Source organism: Talpa europaea (genome assembly GCF_964194135.1).
Source record: "Talpa europaea genome assembly, chromosome: 9".
NCBI classification, from domain to species: domain Eukaryota; kingdom Metazoa; phylum Chordata; class Mammalia; order Eulipotyphla; family Talpidae; genus Talpa; species Talpa europaea.
Window position 1 is genome coordinate 95,844,201 of NC_140076.1, and position 25,871 is coordinate 95,870,071.

The following is a 25,871-nucleotide window of genomic DNA, read 5'->3' on the forward strand; positions in this document are numbered from 1 at the left end:
TGACTTGGGGGTCTGGCTGATGGGGATTATGGGGTCACTGGAGACCCCGCACCCCCACCTCCCTCCCCCCGAATGCGGGTGACGGTGCCCTTTCGAACAGCAGAGCCAGGCGCTGTGCCAGCCGCCGCCTCCCTCCGCCAGCCGGCCAGGGGCCCCCGCGGCCGCGCTCGGGTGCGCGCCCTCCGGCCCTCGCGCCCGCACCCGCGCGCTCCCGACGGCCCCACGCGCGCCGCCACCCAGACGGCTGCGCCCACGCCGCGGCGGTTCCGCGGAGGCCGCGCCCGGCGCGGGGACGGGCGCCCCGAGGGTGCCGCGGCGCGGGCGCGTCTTCCCGTCGGTTCGCCGGAGCCGGAAGCCGCTCGCCTTCGGCTCTGGGCCCGCGGGGAGAACAAACGGCCGGCTGTGGGGCCCCGCGCACATAAACACGCACAAGCACCACACAGACGCCGCCGCGGCGCGCCGGCAGCAGCGGGCCCCGGGCGCGGGCGGCGGGAAGAGCCGGAACCCGGGAGGGCCGCGCTCGGAGCGGCCGCTAAAAGGTGCGACGTAAGTGCCCGGCGTCAGCGGCGCCCGCAACTGCGCAACGGCCGGCCGGGGCCTGCTTCGCCGGGGCCGGGCGGGAGCGGCCGCCGGACCGGCCGGTGGGCGGGGGCGCTCGGGCAGGGAGGGAGCTGGGGAAGGGCGCGGGCGAGATTTGCCGTGCGCGGCCGGGCGGCGCCCGGGGCGGGTCGCAGGCCGGGCAGCGGCTGCCTTCGGAGCGACGAGACGCAGCCGGTGGACTCGCGGCCGCCTGTTTCGCGGGACTCGCCCGCTCGGTGAGAGGTGGCTGCGGAGGGCGGGCGCCGGCGGCTCGGCTTCCGCGGCGGCCGCCAGGGCTGAAGAACCGCGGCCAATGGAGTGGAGAGAAGGGCGCGGGGCCGTCGCCTCTGGCTTAACATGGCAGATGCGCAGGGACTCCAACAGGTGGCTCCGTGGCGCAATGGATAGCGCATTGGACTTCTAGAGGCTGAAGGCATTCAAAGGTTCCGGGTTCGAGTCCCGGCGGAGTCGCACTTTTTTTATCTCCGTGTAATCTGTTCTCTCCTTCTTATCACTGCTCTTCTCTACCTTTTCCTGACCGGTTCCAAGCTCCGCTCCCATTCCCTGCGCTCTCCCAGCGCGTTCGGTGTTTGCGGGCTTTTCTCCTTTCAACGCTCTCGCGGGTCCCTCGTGCCTCCAGCTTCCAGGCTTTGTGGCTCAGGGCCAGGGCCCAGCCCTCTCCGGAACCTGGTGTAGGAACTGGGAAAAGCGGCCCCGGGGCAGCGGTGGGAAGGAAAAGGAAGCAACAGTGAAGCAAGGCCTGGTGATTTTGGCCTAAAGGACAGCGCGGGGGAGACCCGGCTCTCGAGTGTTGGGAAGATCTGCCTCAACCCCAGGGCGACACCCACCTGCCCGGTGCGCCACAGTGGAAGGGTTCGCACACCCTGAACTGCGCTTGGAGGGTTAACTGCCCCTTCGGCCTAGAAACCTTCCGAATTTGCCTGTACGTGAGATTCTACAGAAATGTGGATTTCTAGACGTCATTCGGGACTGATTTAGTGGATCCAAGCTGGGGCCTAGGCATCTGCATTTCCGATAGAATGTGCGTTCTCCTCCCTGATAATTACTGTGCAAAGCGGTTCAAGGTCCACTCTGCCCATCTGCAACTGTGGAGTTGCTGGGTAGGGATTACTCTTTTATGCTTATTCCGACAATTTACAGCTTTGCACAAGATTAGGGTTCCACTTCACGAAATGCGAGTAAATCAAGAAATGAATGGGATTTAAAAAAATCCATGGTAAGAAACAAACTTAATTCCTGAATACTTTGCAAGATTCAACTATCCAAATTAGAAAAGTAAACATCCTTGTTCCTGTCTCAGTCTTGCAGTTCTCTTTTCAAAGCCTTTAGTGACAATGGTTTCTTGTAAATATTTTCAGATTTTATGCACATTGTTTTTACATCTATTGTCCCTCTACATTCTGATTATTAGGGCAATGCATATCTTTTAAAAACACAATTGGTAGTATGCTACCTTATTAATTAGTATGTTCACTTATTAATACAGGTACAGCTGCCTTGTTCCAATGTGCATGTAAATCATAATGCTTTAATAATCCCCACTAGTTGGCTATTCAGATGTCTTAATAGTTTCCTGTTATACACAGTACTCCAATGAATATCCTTGTTCCTACATAAGAGTACATGAGTGTAAGGTTATCTGTGGGCTATCCTAGGAAGTGGCTTGTTGGGTCAAAGGTTCCTGTTCTTTGATAGTGCTGTATTGCACTCATAGGATTTGTATCTCTTACTCTCACCTGTAGTGTGTACCCATTTGCTCATAGTCCACATTATCAAACAGGTAAATGGTTTCTAATTTTAGTTTAATTTGTGTCTGATGCGGCATGAAGCTGGGCATATTTCCATATAATGAATATTTTAAATATCTATTCATGAGTTTTGCTCATTTTTCTGCTGCATTGGTCATTTTCTTACTGTAGCTCTTTACATATTACAGAAATCAGTTCCTTTCCTTTTGATACATTATTACTCTTTCCTAGATTTGATTTTATGGTATTTATTTGTCCTAAGAAATTCATATATTTGGATATATTAACCTTTTATTGCTTCTAGGTTTGGGGCTATACTGCACATTTTATCATGTTTCACTTTAGTGCTTTTATGGTTTTCAAATCTTCATTGAATTTTTATTCAAAACATTTTGTACAAGGAGTGAAGTAGAAGTTTGTCTCAGAATCACTGATAGTGACCTCTCCTCTTCTTCTACACTAACTTGAAAATGCCTGTTATGTTCCAAATTCCCATAAACATTTGGGTTTCTAGTTCACTGATTTTTCTTAACCCTCTTCACCAGAACTGTGCTGATTTATTACCTGTAGGGCCAATCCTCCCTTATAACTAGACATTTTTTCCTCTCCTATTTTTTAATTATTTTCCCCACACAAATAATTAGCACTTATTTCACATTTGTTACATGCTAGGTACTAAATGTTTCATGCATTTTAATGCATTTAATCCTTCTGACCACCTTACCAAATAGGTAGTATCCCCTTTGTGGAAGAGACATCTGACACACAGAGGATACACTTGTATCCTCTTGACAGAGTTTGCAGTTTATAATAAGCAGAGTGCCAGAATGGGAACTCAGTAGGTTCTCCTAATAAGCTTATCTTATTCTTGTGAGTTAATTTTGAAAAAGCAAAAAAAAAAAAAAAAAAAAAACCCGAACTACAAAGAAATCCTGCTGCTCATGAGGAAGAAAAAGGCATTTTATACCTGTTTTTAGACCACTTTCAGATAGTCAACCCTCATACTGTTTATCCATTAAAGATTTTTGAATTTATTGGGTCTCCCCGGCGGCGCAGCTGTTGAGCGCTGGCCTGCGAAGTTGCCCGCAGCCTCTGCAGCACCGGTTCAATCACCAGTCACTGGCGAGGAGCCCACATGGCATGCAGACCTCTCCCGCCACGCCTACTGCTCTGCTCAAGCAGTGTACTTCAGTCCTTTTGCCTGTTCTGCTCCCCGCTCTGGCTCTCGTGAATTGTCTCTCTCTCCTGTGCTTCTTGGCTGTACCCAGTGCTTGTATAAATAAATAAATAAATCTTTAAAAAAAGAAATAAAGATTTTTGAATTTATTATTTATTCACCCCTTATACTCTTATGTTGGATCTCAGTTGTAAACACTATTTAGGAGCTCCTCCAATGAAGAGTGGAAAAATATAAACAAGGTATCTCATTGAGGAGTTCTTCCTATGAGGAATGGAGAAACAAACAAGGTATCTCATCACAGAGGGATTGCAGCAGGAACCATGTCCTGAAGTCTTGTAATCTATTAAGGAGAAGGTACTTCACCCTAAAGGCAGTGGGAAACTACTGATGAGCTTTTAGGTGGGAAGCATTGTGATTAGATGTGTTTTGCATCACCCCTTTGGCTGCACTGTGGCTCCCAAACTGAAAGGGCAGGAGAGGAGGCTGGAAAACCAGTTCAGGGCAGTTGGAGTCACCAAGGTAAGAAAACAATGAGGGATGGAACTAGGGATGTGGTTTGGGGGAAGAGGTAAGTATCAATATATAGAGATTTTAAGGGGCCTAACTGATTGGAATTAAAGGATGTACAGAGGGAGGGAACAATCAAATATAATTTCCATTTCTAATTAAGGCAGATGGGAGGGTGCTGAGATAGTCACCAAGACAACAAAAGAAAGAGAAATGGGTTTGGGAGAAAATAAAGTTTAGGTTTGAGTTTGAGGTCTCTGGACTATCCTTGAGATATATAGTTGGCAGCTGGATATACAATGCCAGGCACATAACAAACTCAATAAATATTGAATCGAAGGTATGTAGGGAGAGGAGACCGAAAAAAAAAAGAGATGTGTACTTTAGGAGACAGATCTAGACTGAAAAATTCATTAGCCTACAGATGCCACTTAGTCCTGGACATAGAGAGATGGTACAGGGAGTATGCAGAGTCAGGTAAGGGTAGAGGATGGAAACTCAAAACAAAGGGGAGTTCTTCAAAGAAACCAAGAGAGGACGGAGCCAGAATAGGAAGAAAACAGAAAATTAACTACCGGTAGAGGTTTCCTCGAGAGAAGGAAGTGAAGAAAAGGTTAACATCGAACATTCTTTAAACACAAGCTTTATGCCAGTATCTTTAACCCATGCCACCTAATTATCCCCCAAGCTCTAAGACGTATGAATTATTCCCATTTTATAGAGGAGTATGAAGGATTAGCTTCAGAATGAAAAAATTCCTGCTCTTCTGAGCAAGTAGGAAGAGGCAAGAAGAGAAAATTGAATCTCATGTTTGAAGACCTATTTTCTTTGTTCTCATTTTACAGTTGTGCTTCATACACACAGGATTCCAGGAAGGTACTAAGTGGGAGCTGCCTTGAGAGTGGAAACATGCCCATCTTACTGCCACCTGTGGCCGAGACTCTAGACCAGGGGCAGTTTCATTTCAACCTCCTTCTGAGCTGTAACCTTGTATATACCTCAGCATGTTTTTAATATTTTATAATCTCATTCATTTTCAATTCAACATGTATTCTGAATACTGGCTTTGTACAAGGAACCGTGTTGGAGGGAAATATAAGCACAAGTCACATTGAATGCGTTTTCGTAAAGAGGTCAAGGTAGTGTGGGGCCATGGAGACATGGGCTAGTGGTTGTTAGGATTGGTTTTGGCCATGAGTGACAGGAAACAATGTTAACACTGGATTTGGTAAGAGAGGTTGGTCTTTCAGGGAATGACAGCTACTTGATCATGTGGGACCTAGGTTCCTTATCATTCCAGCCTCAAAATGCAGCTTCTACTTTCTGTTCTAAGGTGGTCGATCCTGCCCCTTCTGTAAGGTCACCATACTATAGTGTAAAGGAGATAAATGGACAGAAAAGGGCCCTACTCCAAGCTCACCCTTCTTTGAAGGACACTTTTCAGATATTGCACGTTCTTTTACTCACATCCCATGAAAAGGTGGGAATCATGACTTTCCCCCTTCTCCCAAGCGGTCATGTGTCCTGTAACTGTAAAAAAGAAAAAAAGTCCAGTAGTTTCTGCTGGTGATGCAGGTTGCTATGGCGCAAGACTAAAAGTATGAGAGTTAAAACTTAAAAGATGTGACCTTGGGTTACTTCTGTGCCTCAGTTGCTTAACTTAAGAGGGTAATTGTAGCACCTAACTTAAAGGTTTACCTATTACATATATACATGACATTGCTAACATATACATAATAAATTACATAACACTAAGTTTTATATCTAAAATCCTACATCAGTGCCTGGTACTTAATAAGTATATTAGGCATGTTAAATATAAAGAAGTAAAGAGAATCAAATGGAAATAGCAAGAGTACATACACCAGCAGAGAAAAATCTGGGGGAAAAAGTTTTTTTCATTAAGAAATTCAGGCAATCAACTGTGATGACTGGAGCAACCTCATTCCTTCCTTGGGCACCCCCAGCACCTGCACAGTGCCTTGCAGAGTAGAGGCTCCAAGCACTGGTTGCTGAGTAGACTTGAAAGGTTAATAGTAATTTGTTGGGTGGAATGGAGGCAAGGAAGATATTTTAGGTGGAGTTAACCATATGGACAAAGACAAAATTGGCGAAAGCACACTGTATCTGGTATAGCAGCAGGCATGCAAAGAACTCAGTGTATATTCAATCTCAACTGGTTTGGTTTGACTAGAATGTATTAGGTCCAGCAGGAAAACTCATTACTGGGAATTCATTATACAAATGACAGAAATGCTGAAAACATAGGGGGAGAGACAGACAGACAGGCAGTGTCACACAACATGCTCTGGTATGAAGACATGAAGCCTGAGGAAAAAACACATCGCATGTTAGTAGTTGAGATTCATGTAGTAAGTTTCTGTAGACAGGTGGGTCACAGGTAAGGCAAGGCAGTCTTAGGTGGCTTTGGCTGGTTGAGTGAAGTAGGTAATTTACTGAGCACAGGAATGGGATTGGGGATCCTCTGGGAGGATGGAAGCTTGCTGTATTTCCTATAAGCTCCTCAAGGTATAGGGCTCCTTCCTTGTACCCTGGGGCTTAAATAATGCATAGGAATGCATTTTGTGGAGACTGACTTACAGAATGAATGAATGAATTCAATGGGAAGTAACCAGAATTGAAAGGATAGTGATAGCAGTGAAAGTCCAGCTGAAAGCTAGGAGCTTCAGGGTACTTTCCCAAATTTCGGCCTGGACAGAATAAAAAGTGTTGGTGATTCCCTGGCTATGATTGGCAGGTGAGACTAAAAGAAAGACTATGGAGCCTGGGTCTCCCACCCCCAAAGATTGTAAATTCATGATCTGAAGTGTTTCAGCCACTGTTACTCTACCAATCTCCCATCCCCATCTGGATACATATTCTTCCCTAACTAGCTTTAGCCCAATTAGTCAGCAGTTTGTATACTTCTTTTAGTTAAGGAGTCCAGGTATTTTCTGGTAACCATGAAGCCTTAAAATAGTCCCAGTAAATGAAGTGAGTTTAGTTACACAAACCAGTCATTAAACCTGTTTCTCAACACACTGCTTCAAAAGCAAGACAAATAAATCTGTTATTAAATATTCAGTTATCTGCAGAAGTCCAGGAACATTAAGAGGCTTCCTTCTGGACAGTTTTTTACCTTCTCACTTTTACTCTGACTTTGAAGATTTAAAATAAATATGGAGATCACATTAAAATGAAGGTGCTAATATGTTACCCGTTCTAATATATTAGATATTAATAGAAGTGATTAAAATTTTTTTTGTTAAATACCAATTTATTTCACTGAATAAGGTATTTTACATTTGTTAAAAAAACTTTAGTTCCAAGTTATTAAAGTAATTTACAAAAATACAAGAACAAAAAATAAATCTAGTGACAGAAAGAGTATGTATGTTAAAATACTCAGAACGCCTGTGAGAATCCGTGAGATGGGTTAAAGAAAAAGCTGGACTTGGATTCAGTACTCTTTTCCTATCACTACCTTCCAAGCCAGAAAGCTCTAGTGCTGTTGTATGTGGAAAAGATTATAAATCACTCATCTCTTTCCCTATAATATGCACTATATTCTTGCAAATATTTGCCAGAACTACAGTTTTGCATTTCTGAATAATTCAACCTGTTCTAGCTATTCATAAACCAGAAACCATGATGAAAATCATACAGCAAAGAAGAAGTTGATTCACACCTTGAGCCTGAGAAAATCTTGGCCAGGCCTCAATTGTGTGTGAAGAGGAACATCATACTGAATGACTGACAACTGAGCATTCTTACAGTACAGTAGCTTAAGTTGAAGAAATGTTCTGCAAACAGTGCCTCCTTCTGGAAGAATGCATGAAGAGTAAACTAGCCGTTATTCTTGTTTTGACATTTAATTCATAGCAGGTCCTTACCCAGCAGGCAACAGTCTCGGAATAAAAGTTTTTCTATAAAAGAGAACAGATGCAGCCACTTCTCTCGTTCCACCTATGAATGTTACTGTCAGTTCTACTACTAGGTTATTTATGATCCCAAGGACTAAATACAAAACATGAGATTTCACATTTACTGTGTCTTAAGGAAGCAGTATGCTGGGTACGTATATGACATAAAGGATGTAACAACCCACCAACAAGCATTAATAAATGACCAACACTTAATGACCCTGAGTGCCATAAGTAGCTTAGTCAGGATATATGCTTAGACCACTGGAGATAAGCTGGGCCACAGTACTGCCTGGCCAAGTTAAAATTATGTTTATTTAATCTTACTTCAGTTGGAACACAATAGTGACTCTGGACAAACCAATTATTCCTCTGTTTTAGTTGCCAAGGACAGAAAATCTTCATTATCATTTAAGTCCTTTTTATAGCTTCATTAAGTTCTTCAGTTGTATGCGAACATGTGTGCTCCAGGAACACTTGCTAACATTCCTTTAGTTTCAATTGTGACTTTTCCACTGGCAACAGACAACTTTCTATACCCCAGCTTCACCAATTTTCTGGATCTTTAATTTACAGATGACAGAATGCCATTTTGTCTACCATCACCCCCAAAACATACATCCCTATATATTAATTACAGATTGTTTCTATATCTTTGCTCATAGTAAAGTTTTCTGAATGCTAGCAAACAATATTTTTCAATTGTCTTTTAATTCATTTTTCTTTAAATAACCAACTGTCGAAAGCCTTACAAAATCACTTATGTGATAGACACACCTGTTGTATTCCAAAGGGCATGTCATTTATTCTCAAATTAATTTTTTCCAAATAAAAGCCCTAAATCAACAGGGCCAGTGAGTGAGTTAATGTGATGACATAAGTTTTCAAAGCATCTTTAGTAAATAAATAAAGGAGAGAGAAAATATTGTGATTTGGTGCATCTTAATTACGGAATTTCTTCTTTTTTCGAAACTTCTTTCCTGCTGCGTTTGCTGCTTTTTCAGCCATGATTTCTGAGTACTTCCTTCGGTTATATCTAAAAAGAAAGACCATACTTTTAAGTTCAAATGTGTGACACACATTAATAGTCTTTGGGAGGTGGGGGTGAATGAAGACTTCTAAAATCTCATTTTTTCTATTTCACTACTCATCCTTTTTCTACAAAGTTCTATTATGTCAGAAATTGTAGAAAGTGTTGGAGACAGAGCAGCGAACCAGTCCGTCCGTCCCTGTATTAGAACTTGTAATCTAGTCACTAGAGTTCCATGCACCACATTCAGCTACGAGACCACATCAAATGCTTTAAACATTCTTGTGCTACAAAACTGTAAAAATAAGGACTAAGCAGAACAAAAACCTTACCTAAAAATGTGTTTCTTGAAGAAATAGATCACTCACTCATTGTTTTCTAAGAATGCTTACTTAGGGAATGAGATTCTTCAGGGGTTCATTAAGTAGACTCTTCATAAAAATACTAAAGCATGTTGTCTTTCATGCTCACTGTCTCCATGAGTGTACAGTGGCATCCTCCAGAGGCTACATAATGTGTGGTCACAGCAGACTGACACAGAAGCAGACAGGCGGCTTCAAAGATATTAAGCCAGACATTAAAGAGATTTGCATTTAGGGTCCTCCCTGGTGGTGCAGGGGTTAAAGTCTCAGTGCCATCAAGCTATCGCCAGCCACTGTGGCATGAGTTCGATCCCCAGACAGGGAGTTAACCCACATGGTGCTGTGGACCTCTCCTGTCTCATCTGCTGATTCCTCTTACTACCGACACCCCAGTTCTTATATGCATAAATAAATTAAAAAAAAAATCTTAAAAAAAAAATTACAAGAAAAATTTCAAGAAAATATGTTTATAAGTTGGTGGTGTTATATATTGAAAATTTGAATTCAGAATATTAAATTAATTCAAAAATATTGAATTAATATTTTTAAAAGGCTCTTAATTTTAAATTCCATTATAAATATTGGTAGGCATAACCAAAAAAACAAGTGTTCTTCAGGTCATCAATATTTCGTTGAGTTTAAACGCATCCTCAGATCGAGAATTGTTGCTACAGACTGTATTGCAGAATAATGCGGTATGTAGACATTTCAACAAAAGAACTGTCAGTACAGTTAAGATTCTCTAAACATGTGAAATTGCTGTTCTGAAGCAATTTCACTGTATCACAAGCACTTGGATGTTATACCACTAAAGCTGAATACTACTAAAGCTAAGGATAAATTAATCTCTTTAAAACAGAAACCCAAGATTAGATTAAAAATCAAACAAAGCTCAAAAGCCACAGAAAAATCACATTTTCTCCTGTATATTACCCTTTGTTTTGTCTGTCCCAGGGTCTTTCCACTAATAATTATGCTACATTAAATATGTTCAGTAAAGTTCCAAAGTGGTCAGAGGCTGGAAAATCTCTTGAGAGTGTTGTAGAGGGGATTAAAACATTTGTGGAGAATGTGTTTCACATAGCGTGGCAAATAAATTTAAGTGGTAAACAGACAACTGTCATTTAAAATAAAGTATCTTAATGTATATTAGAAAAAATTTAAATCAACAAACCCATTTACATTAGCAATACAAAGTTTCCTCCTAAAGTAGGCATTATAAAGATAAACACTGAAAATGGTATTCAGTGACTGAAGAACAGGAAACAATGAACAATGACTCTTATTTAATTCTAACAATTTCTAGCTTACTACCCCAACTTTCTTATTCTGAGGTTATATTTAGTGAAAGCACTATCAAAAACACTGCTGTTACTTCTGAGATTGCCACCATCAGAATTATAAGATGTAGGCCAACTTTTAGCTGTAAGCTGATTGAGCAGGGCCTAAATCAGCTTGCACTACACCTTTGTGGAGATAGAATAAGATAGGTCTGAGTTAAGAAAGTGGAAGTGCTGAGGAACTGCCCTAAAGGATGAATGGTAAAGCCGTTCAGTCAGGAGATACAGAGCACTGGAGAGGACTACACTGCACAGGGAGGGTAGGAACAATAGACAACGAGGTAGCTCTTAGAGAGGCTTACGAGATACCCACTGGATGTTCCTGAGAAGGCAGGTAGTTATGTGGGAGAGATCTGGACTAGACAGACACATTCTGGAAATCAACAGGATATAGATATTTAAAGCCCTATGGGAATGTGATTTCTGAGGAGAGAGTATTAAGTGAGAAAAGAGCATCACTTTTTAAAATAATGTTTACCATTACCAACACCCATTAAAAATGTTAAATAAGGACCTCCCTGGTGGTGCAGCGGGTTGAGCGCCACGCGGTGAAGCTGTCTGTAGCCTCTGCAGTGTGGGTTCAATTCCCAGCCCACCAGGGAGAGACCCAGATGGCGTGGCAGACCTCGTCTTGCCTGCTGCTCCCCTCTGCAGTGCTTTCGGTCAGTCTGCCTATTCTGCTCCCCTCTCTGTCTCTGGTGAATTCTCGCACCCTCCCGCACCTCTGGCCTGTACCCCGGTTCTTGTATAAATAAATAAATATTAAAAAAAATTTAAAAAGTTAAATAGCACAAGTTCAATTTGTTTCCATGCCTGTGATCTTCATTGCTTTAAAAACCCTTGATAAATGTTTTCAGTTTTGCTATTAAACTATTAAACCCATCTGGAGTTCAGCGGAGGTTTCTATTAAGTATGTTTTTCAGTCTCCTATAATAGTTTCTTTAAGGCCATTAAAACATAGGCAGATTGCTTCCATCTTAAAAAAAAAACAAAAAAAACCCCTTGAACTCCACATCCTCTAGCTCAGCCACTTTCTTCTTTTTTATAACCAAACCTCTTCAGTTATTTTCACCGTCAACTCACTCTAATCCTCTCCAGTCTCATTTCCTAAAACTACTGCCAAGGTAACTGTGACCTCCACGTAACCAATTCCAAAGGGAGTCTTTAGTTCTTATCTGACTTCTCAGCAGCATTTATTCCTGTTAATCACTCCTTCTTGCTTATAATATTCTCTTCTGCTGACTCATGTGCCCTGCTGGTTCTTAGTGACCCCTTGGCTATTCTTGCCTAGTCTCCTTCGCAGGCTCATTATCCTTTAGCTAGTTAAATATTTTAAAGTTTCCCTCTAAAGCAATGGTTCTAACCTGGGAATGCTTATGCCCCACAGGCACATGGAGATGTCTGAACATGCTTTGGATTGTCATGAATAGGGGAGAGAACAGTACTACTGGCATAGAGTGGCAACAGGCCAAGGCCAGGGAAGGTGTTTAACATCCTACAATGCAAATAGTCCATACCGATAAAAATTACTCCACCTAAAATGTCAACAGTGCTAGTTAACCCTTTGCACTCCGAACCATTCTGGACATTGGCTACCAATGTCCCCTGAGAGGGGACAGCGGAGTGCTAAGGGTTAAGAAACTGAGAGAAAATATTTACACTGTCTCTTAAAATTTTAAAATTTATGTACTAGCTTAAAAACAAGCATCCACATACAGTGAAACAAATTCTGTTACCTTCTGAACTCAGAGTCAGCCAGCAGTTCATCCACAATAGTTCTTTTCCTTTGTTTCTTGGGAATTCGTGAATGGTAGAAGTCAGCTGGATTGTCCACAATGGTTCCAATCTAGGAACAATCAATTGAAGTAAGTCATGTAATACCTGTTTTCACATTTCAGGGTAGCTTTAACAAACAAAACACATTTATAGAAAGTAATGCAAAACACAAGCTTACATTTAAGTTAGTTCTGACCTTTTTAAAGCAAAAATAAGCCAACCATTCAATCGGCATACTGGTTCTACTAAACATTTCTTCATTAGAGCTTACAGCAGTTCCAAAACTGTAATTTAGTGCTAAACAGTAAATTTTTTATGAACGGCGTGAATACAGAAAAAAAGTGGGACAGAGAATATAAACTCTTTTATTAAATATATCTCACAATTCAATGAAATACAGATAAATTCTACCTCGTACCTAATCCAATCTCTTGGGTTTTTTCACAAATGCTGCCAACTTAGAACCTACTTAGCAACCACTCTGCATTTGTTCATATAGCCAACCAAGTAAAATCTACAGTGTCCGCTATGTGCCTGGCACCATGCTAGGTGGTAGAGAAACAAAGGCAAGGAACCCAGTCTTAAGGGAGAGCCCACAGCCACAGCCAGGTAACTAAAAAATTAAAGCTTAACACAATGTTATGCTGAACAAAATACTATAGATACTTTGAAGACTACTAAGGAGGTAAAATTTCACCACACAAACAAGGCAGAGCCAAGCACATGCAAAGTCAGAACGCCAAGATTAATCTGCAGATGACTGTACTTAAGAAGGCGGTGATAAAAGAAGGGTTGGTGAACACAGACTGTTTGGGTACAGACTGTAAAGGGCCACAAAAGGGGTACAGACAATTCTACAGGTCACAAAGAATCACTGAAGGGATGGCTGAATACCTGTGATAACACTAAACAAAGATGTAACATGAACAGATTAAAAAAAAAACAAACGACAGGCTACAATATGGAGGATGGACCAGCAGAAAGAAGATACCTGGAGCAAGGGACTATTAGAGCAATCCAGGTGAGTGTCAGGAACAGTAGTCAAGAAGAACAAAATGAACCTGAGAAGTACCTACCAAAAGATGAATCAACCGGGCTTTCATCTGAAAGTACCTTTAACACTAACTTTTAATTTCAGAATTAAACAGCAAGTGCCCCTCTACCATCCTCCTTACCTCTTCTACCCTGCAAGGATTCTTGCTATTAGGCTAGTACCATTCATATATGGCACACCCACCTTACAGGTTACATCATTTTTAGAGAGTTGACCTGGAAACCCAGTTACCTTGTGTAACACCACCTCTCTATACAGAAAGTCTGTCTAAATGGGTTCTGGCCATTACTACACGGTATAATCAGATACAGTCCATATATTAGGCACATGCATTGTAAATGTTACCAATTTCAAGCATAAACACAAAGTACTTCTCAAAGTAAAATCCAAAGACTATCACCACGATTCTGTTTGCTTCTTACCTGGAAGTACTTGGGGAAGCCATCCCTGTCATTTTTCTTGTAAAACCTTTTGGGGTCCATGCTGGCTCTCATCTTCAGTGCTTTGAGATCATTTTTCAGTTCATCTGTCAATTCTGGAGCTTTCATACCAAACCAACCATCACCTGCTGTTTTTTGTCGTTCTTTCTGAAATTCAGATATCAAAAATAAGCAAGCACTCTAATTTTAATGCACAGATTAGACAAAATACCTCAAATCCCCCCAAATTTATATATACAGAAAATTTCATTAATGAAAATCAAATAAGTTCTTTGTTTTACAGGATGGATTTGTCTTCAGATTCACCTTTCACAAAAGGAAAAAAAATCACAAAAAGTGATTTTTCTGGTTAGGCAGGCATAACATCATCAATTTCATAAATAATGGTTACTTGAACTTTATATCTTAGTAAGAACTATACACTTGCTGGGACAATAACCAATATTGTCAATTTTTATTGTGTATAATAGTCTACATAAGAGATAATATACAAAAAGTTATTTCCACCTGGAGTTTATCTGTAAGAATTAACACATTTATTTAGTTACCCAGGTGTCTTAGAACATCACTTGAAATTAATGTATTTCTCAAATAAAATTGCTTATTTTAAAAACTCCTAACAAGTTATTTGCTTAATTTTATTTTTTGTCCCATTCACACAGCAAGCATTATTGAGTGCCTACCATGTGCCAGTGACAAGACATTACTAGAGCACTATTCTCCAATTTCCACCAAGTTCTCTTGATAGTGTCTTTATGGTTATTCTTTGAAATGACAAATGGAAGCAATCCCGTATTTTTTACTGAAGAAAATAGTTTCTCTCCTCTTTTCTGGAAAACTAAATGGACTGGGGTTTTTTAGCTGGCTATATGAAATTCCCTACAACAGCCTGCAACAGAGCCCCTGGTCTTCATGAGATGTCAAGAGGCCTGCAGTGACCCTATAAGTTGGCTGTCACTGTTTTCAATATGAGAAAAAAACCCTATGTTTAATACTTTGTAGACTGTGGCTTTGTGGAAATTCATATAAAACGAGGTTAAGGAACTATATTTTATGGGTCTATAGATATCTGCAATAACTTTGGAAATATATATATTTCAATTATACTAAATATACAGTCAAACAATGTAAACATTCTAACCAGTCACTGTACTTACTCTGCGTTTTTTCTGAAGTTGATACTTAGATTCACGATAGGGTGGAACACAGTCATTTTTTTCAAAATCAGGAGTAATGATGGCTTTCTGCAGTAGCTATAAAAATATTGAATTGGTTTAAAATAATGTCATATAAGTTTTCAATATTTTTGTCTTACATGGGAATTATCTCCCACTCTGAGGACTACTCTAAATGTATTAACCTTCTTCATATACAGACATACTATCACAAAGTTGTTCCTGCCCTTAAATTTCTAAGTTATATCACAATAAAAATGTTTTAGGAAACAAGCTGAAGGATTATTTTAGGAAATCTATAAAGCCAATATTCATCTCAAAATTTTCCTTAAGTACAATCCAGACAAAGTAGAACATCAGTGACATTACACCATTTTTTTTAAATTTTGCACAGCACTGGGGTATAGGCCACCGGTGCAGGGGGTGAGAGGATTCACCAGAGACAGAGTGGGGAGCAGAACAGTTAGATCTACTGAAATACACTGCTAATGGGAGCAGTGGGGGAGACAGGAGAGGTCTACTGCACCACACCCGGGTTAGCTCCCTGGCCCAGGATGGGGCCAGTGTGACAGTGCCAAACTTAACCCTTACGCCACCAGGGAGGCCCCCTTAGACTATTAACAAGAGAAGCAACTTAGAATTTGTTTAAATATACTGTTTATGTTCTATCAATGAGATCATCTTATCTAGACAAATCTACTTTTACAAGACCTTCTTAGACTCTTTCTCAATGTCAATTCATATAAAGATCAGCTTCATTTTTTTTAAAATATTTTTTTTAAAAAAATTTTTTAAAGATTTATTTTTTTTTTTTAAATAGAGGCATGTTTTATTTATTTATTTGTTTGTTTGTTTTGTTTATACATGCACTGGGTAGAGTCAGAAGCGCGGGAGGGTGAGAGAATTCACCAGAGCCAGAGCGGGGAGCAGAGCAGGCAGAAGGACCGAAGTACACTGCTGAGGGGAGCAGCGGGCGGCAGGAGAGGTCCGCGCGCCATGTGGGACCCTCCTCTGGTGGCCGGGGAGCAGCCGGGGATCGAACCGGCGCCGTTGAGGCCGCGGGCAGCTTCGCAACCCAGCGCTCAACCGCTGCGCCACCGGGGAGGCCCTAAAGATTTATTTTTTATACAAGCACTGGGTACAGTTATAAGTGCAGGAGGGTGAGAGAATTCACCAGAGCCAGAGCGGGGAGCAGAGCAGGCAGAAGGACCGAAGTACACTGCTGAGGGGAGCAGCGGGCGGCAGGAGAGTTCTGCGCGCCATGTGGGACCCTCCTCTGGTGGCCAGGGAGCAGCTGGGCATCAAACCAGCTCTGCAGAGGCTACGGGCAGCTTTGAAACCCAGCACTCAACTGCTGCGCCACCGGGGAGGCCCCAGCTTCATTTTTTAATAGCTGCTTTGCATAAGTCCCCCCCCCCCCACTTAATAATGTCCATTAATCTTTTTTCCACTAAACATTACAAAAATCATCTGATATTTGTGATTTCCATAAAACAGATTTCAAAATTTGCAATTTAAATTTTATAGGGGGCCTCCCTGGTGGCGCAAGGGGTTAAGACGCAACCTATGAAGTTGTCCATAAGCTCTACAGCAAGAGTTCGATTCCCGGCTGGCTAAGGAGCAACCCACATGGCACAGCAGACCTCTCCTGACTTGCCCACTGCTTCTCTCAGCAGTGTATTTCAGTCTATCTGCCTGTTCTGCTCCCCACTGCTTTCCTCAGCAATGAATTTCAGTAGATCTGCCTGTTCTGCTCCCCATTCTGTTTTGGTAAGTCTTCTCACCCCTCACACCTCTGGCCTGTACCCCAGCTCTTGTATGCATAAATAAATCAATCTTAAAAAGAATTTTTTTGATAGGTACTGCTAACGTGCTTTTCATTCAAACAGCGTACACACTCTTACCAAGAATTAATCAATGGCCTTTTCTTTACATCACCATCAACACTGGGTATTCTTGTATGTTGTCAAGGGAGTTTTGTGGCTGTTTCCATTTGCTGTTGCAATCGTTTTTTAATGTATTTTTAGCTATGTATAAGTTCTCTTCTGCTAACTGCCTGTACTTTTCTGGGTTCTTTTCATTTTTATATAGGGCTGCTTTCTAATTCATTTGTAGAAATGTACTTCTTATCTTAATGATATTAACCTATGTTCTTTCAGTTTCTTTGTTAAGGTGTTTTTTAGTCATTTAAGTTTTTAAATTTTGTAGTCAAATCTGTTCATCTTTTCCTAAATGACGGTTGCATTTTTTATTAGCTGTCCAAGATAGTTAAATATTCTAATACTGTTTATGTGACTGAAAAGAGCTTCATGGTTACTATTAATTCAGAAATTCCCAATTCAGGTTCAGGCCTTGGAGTATTTGGACTAGGGGCAGTCTAGACTGTCCTACCGTTCAGAAAAAAGAGCATGATATACATTTTAACAGGTTATTATAAGCTTGTTCTGTATATAGTAGACTCCAGGACAGTGGTTCTTAACTGAGAGACACTGGCTATATCTGCAGATACTTGGGCAGGAGGGAGGGATGTTACTGGCATCTAAGAACATTGCTAAACATCCCAAAGTATACAAGGCGTCCTCTCATGACAATTATCCATTCCCAAACATCACAATTGCTGAGGTTGAAAAATCCCACTTTAGGAATACAAAGATAAAAGACATTAAAATAACAATCATAAGGCCTCCCGGCGGCACAGTGGTTGAGCGCTGGGTAGCAAGGCTGCCCGCAATCTCTGCAGCGCCAGTTCGATCCTCGGCTGCCGGGAGAGGGTCCCACATGGCGTGCAGACTTCTGCTGCCCGCTCCCCTCAGCGATGTACTTCGTTAGTCTGCCTGCTCTGCTCTCCCCTCTGGCTCTGGTGAATTCTCTCACTGTCCCGTGCTTCTGACTGTACCCAGTGCTTGTATAAATAAATAAGTCTTGGGAAAAAAAAAATAACAATTACATAACATGATCAATATTCAATCAGATCTACACTGGGTTTTGCAAAAGCACAGAAAAAGTAGGGGGAAGGACTAAGGGTCAAAGATTAATACCTACAGGCAATGATCTATGATTCCTGTACTGAGCTTGGAAGCAGCAGAGTATAATCAGGGAACTGTAATAGTTTTCAAGGACAAGAACACAGCAGGTGGACAGTCAGAGCTGGGGGTAGCATGAAGACTGAGAAACTACCAAAGGATTTATACAGGAGAATTTCATGGTTCACATTTGTGTTTGTAGATGAGTAGGTGAGGAGACTATTGCAGTAGTGTAAATGAAAGGCCTGTACCAGCTAGTGACAGTGGGGTGAAAATGAGGAAACAATAGAAAGTATGTAAGAGGCATCTTCTAGGCTTGGTGACTGACCGAAAAAGGAGATTTCTGGTGTCAATTACCAAGGCTGAGAATCCAAGTGGAGGAGCTGGTTCACCGAGAAGAGAATTAGGCAATTAGTGAGGTGAAGTGCCCGAGCACATATGAACAGACAGACAACAGGCACATGGATTTAAATACCTCAAGAGGCAGCAAGGTTAGAAAATAAAGATCTGGAAGTCAAGGTGATGGCTAAGGCCATGGGTTATGGTTACCCTACTTTTTAATTTCCTTCTAAATGATATGAACATTCACAGCTTTTGGATTCTGAAAATGGTCCAGAATAGTTAAGAAAACAACCCCCGGAGTAACTGGTGAGTGCGAGAAGGGGAATACTGATCCCAAATTACTTTACTTTCCAACAAAATATCTTAGCAGCTTACCTCATTTTTCCTTTTCTCCTTAATCTGTGTTAGTGTTCTCTTGTTCGACTGTAGTTTGTCTGCATTAAAATTAATGTACAAACCACCCAACTGCTTGATACTCATACCAGGGTCTATGCTGCTGCTGGTTAACTTCAAACTGTAAGAAAAATAACCACTTAAAAGCAAATAGTTAAATCAAATGAGAAACAACTGAGACTGTAGTTTTAGAATCAGTGTTTCCCTCTCTCCCCATTTACTGTCCATAACCAAATAAATTTTTACAATGGAAATCCCCAAAAATGATAACCATTAATTTTATTTTTATTTATTTTTAAAGATTTATTTATTTATTTAAGCACTGGGTACAGTCAGAAGCGCGGGAGGGTGAGAGAATTCACCAGAGCCAGAGCGGGGAGCAGAGCAGGCAGAAGGACTGAAGGACACTGCTGAGGGGAGCAGCGGGCGGCAGGAGAGGTCTGCGCGCCATGTGGGACCCTTTTCCAGTGGCTGGAGAGCAGCCCAGGATCGAACCGGCGCTGCAGAAGCTGCGGGCAGCTTTGCAAGCCAGCGCTCAACCGCTGCGCCACCGGGGAGGCCCTAACCATTTATTTTAAATCTCAGAAAGTCATTAAGCAGAAAATTCTGGGGTGAATAGTGACTTAAACAAAAACAGCTTTTTGGGAATGCATACGTATTTATTACCAGATTATCTTAAAGAGGATAAAGGCCAGAGAACATGCCAAGATTTCATAAAGGGACTTTATAAAGAAAATAGACATGTGGCAATTCAGCTCAATTTCAAATATAGTGAGTTAATAAATGTATGTAGCTCAATCTCTAAAACTAATGAATACGGTTCTTCTCTGAACTTCCAAATTAACCAAACTTAGAATGCCTTCATGTTAACTAAGGGCAATTAGTAGTGCCTCAAAACCAGAGCATTTTAAATAGTGACGAGCATTATTATTTCCCATTGGAGCTTTTAAAAAAATGTCACACCCCAGACTTACCAAACCAGAGTCTTCTGCAGTTGGCTTGGGCCCCTGTTATTTTTATGTAATGTGAATTACTACTTTACTTATATTTACATTTTAAAAAGATAGGTTTATTAGAAAAAGTAGGGAGAAAAAAAGAAGTTGCTATGTAGTCACAGGTGGGCAGTCTTGGGAGGAAAACTGTTGCTGCTGCTTCGCAAAGGGAAAAGTTTTGTGAAAAGAAATGTCTGCATTTCTCTGCAAGCATGCTGCCTGAATTACTATTTTGTATTACTGAAGGATATTTTTTATAATCAAGTACACTTGGACTTACAGTCATTTTTTATCCCTAATTATTCATGTAAATAGCACAGTTGAAAGCTCTGATAATCCCTCTACAGTAAGTGAAATTGGTATACTGCAGTACCTGGCAACAAATCTCACCCTGAGTGTACAACAGAATTATGTACGTTTAATTGTACAGAATGTATTAATGTTTTCTTCTCATTCTTGGAGGAGTGGCTTTTAAAAATAAGTGTTTTTGGACTTCACATCATAGATTAATTTCATTGGTTTAGAGGGAAGACTGTACATTTAATATACAGTTCCTTACAAGAATGCCTGCATTTCTGGTGCATACACTGCCACCTGGGGTCGGAGCTTAGGAAAAACAAGCTCAAAAGAGAAAAAAGAAAACTACGGAGACAGCTTCAAACAGTGGCCCTTTTCAATGGGCGATGTATGAGCTTATAGTTGATTATTTTCCTCAGGCTTTTCTTTACTTTTCAATTTCTCCACAATCAACTAATAGGAAAAAACCAAGTTACTTTCTTTTCCTTTGAACTGCTATTAATAGTGAAGGAGAAAATGTATTTTTATGGCAAATTACTTAAAATATGCATCAAAAATTTACTTAAAAAAAGGTAGGGCCTCCCCTGGTGGCACAGCGGTTGAGTGCTGGGCTGTGAAGCTGCCCGCAGCCGGTTCGATCCCCGGACACCGGCGAGGGTCCCACATGGCGTGCAGACCTCTCCTGCAGCGCCCACTGCTCCCTTCAGCAGTGTATTTCATCAGTTTGCCTGCTCTGTTCCCCGCTCTGGCTCTGGTGAATTCTCTCACCCTCCCGCGCTTCTGACTGTACCCAGTGCTTGTAGAAATAAATAAATAAACAAACAAACAAACAAATAAATCTTTAAACAAACAAAACAAAGGTAAAACTTACAGTTTAGACTTTGTGCTATTTAGTAAGTCATCTTCATCACTAAACTCACTGTCTTTATTTTTGTCATGGTCTGAAGGTTCTTCATCACTGTTTTCATCCTCTTCCTCTTGTTTTTCTTCTTCAGTGGCAATTTCACTTGCCTTATCGTCTTCATTCAAGTAAAAATTTTTATCAGCACCCAATCCAGGAGTTGTGTCAATTACAAACAAGGCATTGTCACATGAAATATTTTTTGAGTTTCCATTTAATGACTGCTCTTGACCACGATTTTCAACAAAACACAGAGTGTCCTCTTCATTGTCACTGTTTTCAGACTGCTGGCTTTCATCACTACTGAGAACTAATAAAACAGAATCATCTTTCTCCTGAGATGTGTTGAGCTCAGTCTTTGAGAGTTTGGCATCACACTCAAAATCTACATCCCTTTCTTCGTTCATGCTTTCACTGACTCCTATCACTGTGCACTCTTCTTCATCACTATCATGATCATCAAATTCTGTCAAATCACTTGTTTCTATGGTGTTCTTTCTTTCATCATTCCACTTGTCCATTTCTGCAACTTCAAGTGTTTGAGCTAATGATTTTATTACAGTCTCACAGTTCAGATTTGAGTGCACTAAAATGGTCTTGTTATTTTCAGGAGTTGAATGCCTTTGAGAAACTGACTGCTGAATGCTGGTGTCCTGATATTTAGAAAGATCTGATTGAGAATTTTTCTCATTAATTTCTTCCCCCTCATCTATTATTCCTTTGGCTTCTTCATCTAAACTCTCAAAGTTCTGTTTTGTTTCTTTGAGAGGTGCATCACTGCCATGTTTTTCTTTTCTCATATGTTTTTGCTCAGTCTGTGTCTGCAATTTCTTCTGCATACTCCTAGTGGTTCTCCTAATTGCAAATCCAGAAAATGAAGAAATGTCTGAGCACGATGACTCAGCATCCGAAATAGCTTCTGTATGTGATTCCTGCCTTGCTTTTGTTAGAACTTTAGCCTTATTTCTTCTGGTTCTTGTAGTTAATACTGTGGGAGTCACAACTTTAGAAATACCCGAAGCATGTGATTCTGCTTCAGAGACAACTTCTTCAGTATAAGACTCACTTACTGAAGTAGTTTTCACTCTTTTTCTAACACTGGATACTGGGGTGCATGCCACTAGGATCTGCCTTCTCCTAGTTACTCTTAAAATGGTATCCTGAGGCTCAGACACAGTGGAACATTCTGACTCTGCTTCAGAGGTCTCTCCATTATTGGGGGGTTTGTTCTTTCCTGGTAATGAGTCTGTAGTTCTGCTCTTTCTCTTCTTGGTTTTAGGAGTTCCAGGGGTTGGCCTTTGTTTCCTAGTAGTCTGGGTCTGTGATTCAGCAGTACTGGGGTCATCAGATCTAGATTCCTTCCCACCTTTTGGATGTAGTTGAGTTTTTTTAGCAGCAGAATTCTGCAAAGTCAGAGAGAACACACTGTCATTTAGGGCGAGGTGGACAAGGGCAAAGTAACTGTGACAATCCCAGCCGGAGTATACTATAAAAGAGCATAAAAAAACTCAAAAAGGGGACTCCCTGGTGGCACAGGAGTCAAGTCTCAGCACTTGAGTTTGATCCCCCCCCAGGGAGGTGACTCACATATGGTACAGCAGACCTCTCCTGTCTCACCCGCTGCTCCCCTCAGTAGTGTATTTCAGTGGATCTGACTGTTCTGCTCTCCATTCTGTCTCTGGCGAATCCTCTTACCCTCCACACCTCTGGTCTACCCCTCAGTTCGTCTTCTAGTGGGGGAAAACCCCGTAAAAATAAATACAAAAGCAACCACAACTCAATGATTGAAAAGCTGTAGTAAAAAATTAAATACAGGATCTGACCCTGAGTTTGCAGGGCCTTGTCTCACTCACACAAGTGCTGCATCTGACTTTATGAGTAAAATAAGTAACTGAAAAGAAACAATCTTCTCCACATAAATTCAAAGATCTACGTTCCCACCCACATAGTGGGGAAGTAACATGAGTGTTATACTAACGCTGAGCAAAATTGTGGTTAGTGTGTACAAATACAAGGATGGAATCGCTGGCCACGTCTTTTACACACATGAAATTAAGGCTCCGTTTCCAATATCGAAGAAAAAGAGAAAGGCAGTGGGACGACAAACAACACGGGAACTACCAGGCGGCGTCACCGCTGCCCTGCCCACGCCAAAATGCGATGCTGTGGGACTTTGGCCCTCGGGAAAACGATGCCTTTCTCGCCAACCACGCAAGATATGGCTCTGGCTTGGTGGTCAAAATTAATCCTTCCTTGTACTGCGTTAACAGCAAGGCTGAAAAGCCTGAGCTGTGCATTACAAAGTTGAACGACCCAAAACAAGTTCCTTAATCTCGCTGCTCCCTGCTAAGGTCCTCCTCAAAACGTAGTGAAAACCGGAGCGCTGCCGCCGGTGTAGCGAGGGGCCTGGCTCCAGCAGCGCGCAGCCAGCCCGTGCCCTTTCCGCCGGTTCGACTCACGCTCGGGCGGGAGCCTGGCCACAAGCGCCATGAGCGCCGCTCTGAGGCGCCTTCCACTTCCTACCTTCTGCTGGGAGCTTTCGGCCGACGCGGCCTGACGCCTCGCCTCAGGCCCCGCCGATCGGGTGACCACCATCTTCTCGGCTAGCCAGCATGCAGCCTCGCCGACTCCGGCGCTCCGGAAATGCGTCAGAGAAGCGGCTCGCTCGCGATTTCCGGCCAGATCCCAAAAACTCGCGAGAATTCCTTATCTGCCTCCAACTCGCTGACGGAGGCCTGGATGGTCTGGCCCGCGTGGGAACTTCCCCGGAGCCGGGGATTTTGTGCCAGTGCTGTAAGCTACAGGCCGGCTTTCTGTGGGGAGATGTCGAGCGGCGAACTTATAGTCACACGAACTGGGGAACCACAGCTTCCACCCTCATTTTTCCATACAGGCTTCGTGGACTCCACCCCCACCCCAGGCCAAAGCCAAAGACACTGGGAACTCCAAATCCCATCACCACCAAAGGGAAGGTGGCTGGGACCCGAGGGTGGGGTTAAGCAGCCAGGTGGATATAAAAGGCAGACACGTGGGGTCTGGGGGTTCCCCCCATTTTGGTTCTCCGCCAGCTCGCTGCGTCCGGCCAGCTCTGAGAGTGCCTTTGGGGTTCCAGGTCGTCGGATCGGGTAGGACGCATTAAAGACTTTATTTCCCTATTTTCTCCCTGAGTTGTACATTTTCCTTATTTCCTTTTCCCTTGTAAATAAAGCTTTTATTAACCTTTTGTGTGTGCCTGTAGTGGAGTATTAATAAGTCCCTTTTAAGCGCGCGGGTGAGGACCCACAGCCAGGAACCCGTTCAATATCGGGGCTGCCCTATAACAATTTGATCAGCAGTTCTAGGGCTCTTGATGTAGCCATAGGTATGGCCGAAGTTTTCTGCAATATTTATATCTATTTTTTCAGTTACTTACTCTTGCATAATTTGTGAAGTTAAATTTAAATAAAAAGCGTGGTTGAAGTAGAGGTGTGTATGCCTCAAGAACTCGGAGACTATTAACAAGCTATACAATCTAAAGGTGAGATGGTGATTAGGAATTGTAATAAACAGAAAAGAAGAAATGTTAAGGAAATTGTAAAGGTTGAAAAGAATAGCACTACCGAGACTCAAGTTTTTTGTTTTCCTTTTAGAATAGTGGAGAGCTAGAATACGTTTGAAGGGAGTGGAGAAGAACTGAAGAAGTAAAAAGATGTTTTTGAGAAAGTTAAACGCTTCACCAAATCTGTGTCTTTTCTTCTTTAGAACAGAAAACCATTCTTTTTCTCTTTCAGTCATACAGATTTTTTTCCCCCCTGGGGGCACGTTGTTACCCAGCTAAATAGCTCCTTCCATAGTTTTCCTTGTAGCCAGATGGGTCTGTTTATGACAATTACATACAAAATAAGTGTTGCATAGTACTTCAGGGAAATCTTAAATGAGAAGAGGTTCTCCTATCGTCAACTTCATTTTATTCCCTGGGAAGTTGTGTTCTTTGGTTTTCAAGCAGCAAATTTGTGCCATTAGAATGAGAACCTTATTTTAGGGGTCCCAGGGCATTAAGAAAGAAAAAAATGAGTCCCTGACAACTGGTGGAGCTCCCATATCAGTCTTAAACGGCCTATTTCCACATCATTTTGCCAAAAACACCTGTCTTTTTTTAAAAATTTAAAAAAATTTTTAAATTTATATATATATTTTTACATCGTTGTTGATTTTTAAGCAATGTTTGCTTTCCCCCGCCCCCCGCAGGTGTAGTCCCCACAGAATTTCCTTCACCAACGCACCTGTGCACCATCACCACAGTCCTCTGTGCTTTCCTCCCTCCTCCCCTGCAGGATATCTCCGGTTTGTAATTGTCTGTTTTTGTTTTTTGTTGAAACACCTGTGTAGAGTAGGTAAAAGGTATCAGGCTTTTCTGTGCTCCAGTCATTAGGATAGAAGACGGACCCCTGCGGTCCTGAGTGCATGCCTGATGGCGGGCACCTGGAGTAAGGTGTGGACATGCATAGGTGGGTACACCTGGGCTAAGAGACTGGTTAATAAGGGTGGTGCAGCAGAGGGCTGTGTGGTGGTAGTGCCGGGTGGAGGAATGGAGTGTACGGAGGAGTACAGCGACTACAAACAACCGCGAAGAGCATGTGGCTGCTAGAACCGTTCATAAACCTACCCGGAATGGGCTGGTTGCTTTACAATCTGTCTTTTTAAAAGTTAGTTACTTGGGGATTTTTCTGTTATTTGCAGCTAAACCTAATCCCAACCAAAGAATGGAATACAAAATAAAGATGGAGGGATTAGGTATAGAAGCAAGCT

General features: G+C 42.0%; 1 protein-coding gene across 1 annotated transcript; it reads right to left on the minus strand.

The window, feature by feature from the left end:
* Positions 1–8,900: 8,900 nt before the first annotated feature.
* Positions 8,901–23,678, minus strand: DNTTIP2 (deoxynucleotidyltransferase terminal interacting protein 2; the record flags this gene model as incomplete). Its single annotated transcript, XM_084243663.1, has 7 exons — positions 8,901–8,994; positions 12,427–12,536; positions 13,943–14,107; positions 15,118–15,213; positions 18,876–19,014; positions 21,054–22,486; positions 23,607–23,678. The coding sequence occupies 7 exons, from the start codon at positions 23,676–23,678 to the stop codon at positions 8,901–8,903; spliced, it is 2,109 nt and encodes a 702-aa protein (XP_084099789.1).
* Between the last annotated feature and the right edge of the window lie 2,193 nt (positions 23,679–25,871).